The sequence below is a fragment of the Cebus imitator genome, unplaced genomic scaffold (genome assembly GCF_001604975.1).
Source record: "Cebus imitator isolate Cc_AM_T3 unplaced genomic scaffold, Cebus_imitator-1.0 Scaffold258, whole genome shotgun sequence".
NCBI classification, from domain to species: domain Eukaryota; kingdom Metazoa; phylum Chordata; class Mammalia; order Primates; family Cebidae; genus Cebus; species Cebus imitator.
In genome coordinates this window covers 993,039-999,077 of record NW_016107573.1, presented here as the reverse complement: position 1 = coordinate 999,077, position 6,039 = coordinate 993,039, and the positions used below count along the sequence as shown (strand labels likewise).

Sequence of the window (6,039 nt, the reverse complement as noted above, 5' to 3'; positions counted from 1 at the left end):
GGCAGATCATCTGAGATAAGGGGTTCGAGACCAGCCTGGTCAACATGGTGAAATCCTACCTCTACTAAAACTACAAAATTAGCTGGGCATGGTGGAAGGCACCTGTAATTCTAGCTGCTGAGGCAGAAGAATCACTTCAACCCCGGAGGCAGAGGTTGCAGTGAGCCTAGATCATGCCACTGCACTCCAGACTGAGCAACAGAGTAAGACTCTGTGTCAAAAAAAAAGAGGAATTTGGTGGGGCTCAGCTTAATGGTTCATGCCTGTAATCTCAGCACTTTAAGAAGCTGAGGTGGAAGGATTGCCTGGGCCCAGGAATTTAAGGCCGGCCTAGCCTTTTTTTAAAAAAAAAAAAAAAAAAAAAAGAATTTGAGACCATTACAGTATCACAGCTCACTATTGCTCTCAACTAACCCACCTCTCTGGGTATTTCAAGTGTACACTAGCTTGGCACGGTGGTTCAAGCCGTAATCACAGTTATTTGGGTGGCTGAGGCAGGAGAATCGCTTGAACCTGGGAGGCAGAGGTTGCAGTGAGCCAAAATTATACCACTGTACTCTTGCCTGGGTGATAGAATGAGACCCTCTCAAAAAAAAAAAAAAAAAGCCTCCCTTCAAAGGTTTCTCTGCGATACCTCACTTCAACCTACCAAAATGTAAGGACTGAGTACAGATACCATTTCTTAACATCAAATGCTGAAATACCACATGATTTTCAAACTCAACATTCCATATACAGTTGCGGCTTCAGAGAAATGACACTTTTTCACTAAGCACTTCCTCTCTTCAAGTGTCTGATGTGACACAAATGTTTTAAAAGATCATCAAAAAAAGGGAACCTCGAAATCAACATTTTGAAAATGTTTGAAGAATAAATCATAAGCTAACCGTCAGCATCTATATTTTATCAAGAGAAAGCTGACATTCACCCTCAACTCCTCTGAATCCAGATTTCATTTCTTACCTGACTTGGGCTAATCTTTTCTTCAGCAGCTGTGGAATGTTGATGTGGATCTTCCTTTGTTCCCTCAGAGGGTTCTTTTATAATTTCAGCCTGCCCCCCTTGATCTCTGAAGACCTTTGGCTCCATGCTCTTGCTTCTGTTTGCCCTATCCAAGATCCCAGAAGCCACAGAACCTCCTGCTGTGGAGTCCACTAGCCCATATCGCCCAGGCTCACTCCCATGATCCAAGGTCTCATAGTTTTCTTCACAACAACTCTCCGCATGAGTCCTCTGCAGCTCCAAGGGCAATGCCCTACTCTGACTTAAAAGAGAGCTTGAGGCTCCAGGTTTTACATCTGGAATCACACTTGGCTCAGGGTCAGCATGAAGCTCTTTGGAGACGCTTACTGGGAGTTCAGAGTATAATTCCTGTACCACGGCAGACATGGAGGAATCAAGTGGAACTGGCTGAGTCTCTACTCCAGATGACAGCATTAGGGCAGATGTAGATTATGTAGTCAAGCCTTTTACATCAAACGATTCACCCTGACACAAATCAAAGGAAGGGATAAAGTTTAAAACCTTGATAGGTTAGAAAGGCTGCCTCAGTTCAAACTGGCTACAATGAAGAAAATAAACTCTACTTTAAATGCCAGCATTATGTGGCACCAAAAATTTCTCAATAGACTATGAATTTGTAGAAAAATAAATACCTTAAATTTAATACACATCTGTCTAACCTCAATTAAAATACTGCCTTATAAACAATTCTCAATTTAAACATGAAGGGCCAGCAAATGTAGATGAGAATAAGGCTGTCTAAAGCATCCAAGGATAGACCTGATGTAAATTAGAAAATTAAGACGATTTTGTTTGTTTTCATGGGCATGAACCTCACCTGTTTTGTTCACTGCTATATCCCCATGTTATCCCACAGTATTTACTCAGCAAATAATTGTTGAATGAATACATACTGAGGGATTCTGGAAAATTTCATATACAGACTTTTCCTTTTTGAGGGAGGATAGGAAAAAAGTAGAATTCCATTCCTTTACTGCTTACTAAATATTTGAGCTCTCTCTACCTAGGCTAGCACGAGACACTACTAAACCAGCCCCTTTGCAGAATCCTTCCTGATTTCTATCCTGCATCTTGAGATTTTCCAAGTGTTTTCACAGTCATCACTCATTTGATTCTCACAACAACCCTTTGAGCTAAGCAGGGCAGCTATCAGCTTCTTGTTATACATCCTACCACCACACCTGAGGAGGTTAAATATGACCTGCCTAAGATATTACATGGTTACCTGAGAGGATGGAGGTGTGGGGATATCTAGAAAGAGAGCTTCCACTGTGTTGGTAATGTTTCATTTCCTGCATTGAATGGTAGCAACAGGTTACTTGCTGAAACACTTATATCTAAGTAGTTTGTAACACTATATTATATAAGTAGTCAAAACACACATATACTCAGGACCAGAGTTTCTTGGCTTGTAATTTTTCAGATTTAGTCTATGAAACAATGCTGCTTCCACAACAACAAAATCCACTTTGACCATTCGGATTAGTCTGAATGTTTACAGGCCTTGAAATAAACCTTGCCTAAGTGGGGGAGGGGAATCTGCTTTGACCTGACCAAGGCAGAAAATGGTTAATCAGATGAGATACTTCATGCTTTCATTTTTTTTTTTTGTTTTTGGTTTTGTTGAGATAGGATCTTGCTCTGTCACCCAGGCTAGAGTACAGTAGTGTAATCATTCCTCACTGAAGCGAGACTCAAGTGATCCTCCTGCTTCAGCCTCCTGTAGCTGGGACAGGTGCACATCACCACATCCAGCATTTTTTTTTTAGACAGAATCTTGCTCTGTTGCCCAGGCTGAAGTGCAGTGGCATGATCTCGGCTCACTGAAACCTCCGCACCCTGGGCTGAAGCACTTCTTCTGCCTCAGCCTCCCAAGCAGCTGAGACTACAAGTGCATGCCACCAAACCTGGCTAATTTTTGTGTTTTCAGTAGAGATGGGTATTCACCATCTTGACTAGGCTGGTCTCGAATTCTGACCTCATGATCTGCCCGCTTCGGCCTCCCAAAGTGCTGGGATTACAGGCGTGAGCCACAGTGCCCAGTCACACCTGGCTAATTCTTTCTTTGGTGGAGACGAAGTTTTGATATGTTGCCAAAGCTGGTCTTCAAATCCTCAGCTCAAGCAATCCTCTTGCTTTCGCCTCCCAAAGTGGTGGAATTACAGGCAGGAGCCACCATGCCTGTAATGCAGTCAAAACAAACACATACTCAGGACCTTGATACTCTAGTAGTACTTTGATACTCTGTGGTACAAGAGTATCAAGTACTCTTAATTAACCAAGAAAAGATTAGTTTTAATGAAGCTTCCCAAAGGTAAAAGAACATAACGTTGTAATACTGACTTAAATACAAGAAATGGTAAGAAATCAGATTGCTAGTCCATGACGTTTAGGTAACACACAAAGACAAATTTAAAAAACTGAACCCAAAACATTAGGCTGGGCACAACAGCTCATGCCTGTAATCCCAGCACTTTGGGAGGCTGAGGCAGGTGGATCACTTGAGGTCAGGAGTTCGAAACTGGCCTGGCCAATATGGGGAAACCCTGTCTCTACTAAAAATACCAAAATTAGCCAGGTGTGGTGGTAGGCTCCTGTAATCCCAGCTACTCAGGAGGCTGAGGCAGAAGAATCACTTGAACCCAGAGGCAGAGGTTGCAATGAGCCAAGATCATGCCATTACTCTCCAGCCTTGGCAACAAAGACACCATCTCAAAGAAAAACATGAACAAACAACAAAACAAAACATTACCAAGGAGAGATAAACTGTTCGTATAGTAGAACAAGAATCAAATGAGATTCTGGATGTGAAAAGCTTTCATAAACAGTGCTGCGAGGCTGGGCGTGGAGGCTCATGCTTGTAATCCCAGCACTTTAGGAGGGTGAGGTGGGTGGATCACCTGAGGTCAGGAGTTCCGAGACCAATCTGGCTAACATGGTAAAACCCTGTCTCTACTAAAAATACAAAAATTACCCAGGCATGATGGCGGGTGCCTGTAATCCCAGCTACTCAGGTGGCGGAAGCAGGAGAATTGCTTGAAGCCGGGAGGCAGAGGTTGCAGTGAGCCGAGATTGCGCCACTGCACTCCAGCCTGGGAGACAGAGCAAGACTCTGTTCTCAAAAACAGTGCTGAGAGACATGCATCCCTTTTAGATCTAGAATCTTCCCCTTTCTCCTTCAGCTCCAGATAGAGAAAGATATTTCTAGGGGCACTTCAGATTTTAGGCTGTGCGCACATGTGTGTGAGTGAGTGTATGTGTGTGTGTGCGCACGTGTGTAAAGGTGGGGGATGGGGGAAGTTAAACAGAGATAATGAGGAATTGGTATTTGATGCCAAAAAAAGTAGGAAGTGCTCAGTTTTAATTTGCTTCAGCTTTCCTTTCCCAACAACATACATAGTCCAGTTTTCAGCTGTCACACCACATACAGATTTGAAGAGTAAATGCAGTATAAGGGCAGATTTTTCGAAGGAGATGGATGCCTCTGGTATCTGCCACCTTATGCATCTGACCCTGCCTACCACAGAAATGAGGGAGTTCTTAAAACTTAATCCTTGACTCCTCCCTTTTTAAACTCCACTTTCTTGATAACCTCACCTTTTTCTGCAGCCTCTGTGATGAGGATGACTCAAAACTCTTCCTTTTTATTATTATTATTTTTTGAGACAGAGTCTTGCTCTGTTACCCAGGCTGGAGTGCAGTGGTGTGATCTCGGCTCACTGCAACCTCTGCCTCTGGGTTCAAGTGATTCTTCTGCCTCAGCCTCCCGAGTAGCTGGGATTTCAGGCATGTGCCACAATGCCCGGCTAATTTTTGAATTTTTAGTAGAGATGGGGTTCCACCATGTTGGCCAGGCTGGTCTCGAACTACTAACCTCAAGTAATCCACCTGCCTTGGCCTCCCAAAGTGCTAGAATTATAGGCGTGAGCCACTGCACCTGGTCTAAAAGTCTTCCTTTAAGCACAGGGTTACCATAGGACTCAGCAATTCCCCTCATAGGTATATATGCACAAAACAAATGTCCACATAAAAATCTGTATACAAATGTCCTTAGCAGCACTACTCACAGTAGTAAAAAAGTAGAAACAACCCAAATATCCATCAACTGATGACCGGATGAACAAAATGTGGTATAGCCATACAATAAAATATTATTCAGCCATAAAAAGGAATGGAGAACTAATACATGTTACAACATGAATGAAGCTTGAAGACATTATGCTAAGTGAAAGCCAGTCACAGAAAATCACATATGACAAGCACCCATTTATAGAAATGTCAAGAATAGGGAAATCTTACTATGAACCCAGCTACTAAGTGGGAAGGATCACCTGAGCCCAGGAGTTCAAGTTAAGCCTGGACAATATAGTGAGATTCGGTGCCCCCCCGCCCCCCGCCAGCGCAAAAAAAAAAAAAAAGTAAAAAGAAAAGAATAGGTAAATTTGTAATCTACAGGATAGGGACAGAAAGTAAATTAATAAGAACTGGGTGCCGTGGCTCACACCTGTAATCCCAGCATTTTGGGAGGCTGAGATGGGCAGATCACAAGGACAGGAGATCAAGAACATCTTGGCCACTAACATGGAGAAACTCCGTCTCTACTAAAAACACAAAGATTAGCCAGGTATGATGGCACATGCCTGTAGTCCCAGGTACTCTGGAAGCTGAGGCAGGAGAACCCTTGAGCCTGGGAGGCAGAGGTTGCAGTGAGCTGAGATCATGCCACTGCACTCCAGCCTGATGACAAGAGTGAAACTGTCTCAAAAAGAAAAAGAAAAAAAAAAAGAAAAAGAAGAAAAAAGTAGATTAGCAGGACTGGGATTCTTCGAGAAATTGGGAGTGGCAGCTGATGGACACAGTTTCTTTCTGGAGTAATAAAAATGTTCTAAAGTTGATTATGGTGATGGCTGTAGAACTCTGTGACCATACCAAAAATCACTGTCTTGTACAATTTAAATCAGTCAATTGTATGGCACACGAATTAAATCTTAACAAAGACGATTTTTTTTTTTTTTT

At 42.8% G+C, this 6,039-nt stretch overlaps 1 protein-coding gene across 5 annotated transcripts in view; it reads right to left on the bottom strand.

Moving 5' to 3' along the window:
• The window catches only part of PRR14L (proline rich 14 like), a 70,586-nt gene that overhangs the window by 58,193 nt on the left and 6,354 nt on the right, over positions 1–6,039 (bottom strand). For 4 of the 5 annotated variants that reach the window (XM_017499503.2, XM_017499501.2, XM_037728179.1 and 1 more), the window contains exon 2: positions 964–1,488. In XM_017499503.2, the coding sequence (XP_017354992.1) occupies positions 964–1,437 (474 nt within the window). In that variant the 5' untranslated portion in view covers positions 1,438–1,488. Of the gene's footprint in view, positions 1–963; positions 1,489–2,248; positions 2,798–6,039 lie in introns of those variants that run through there. The other variant, XM_037728180.1, reaches the window with a different exon arrangement.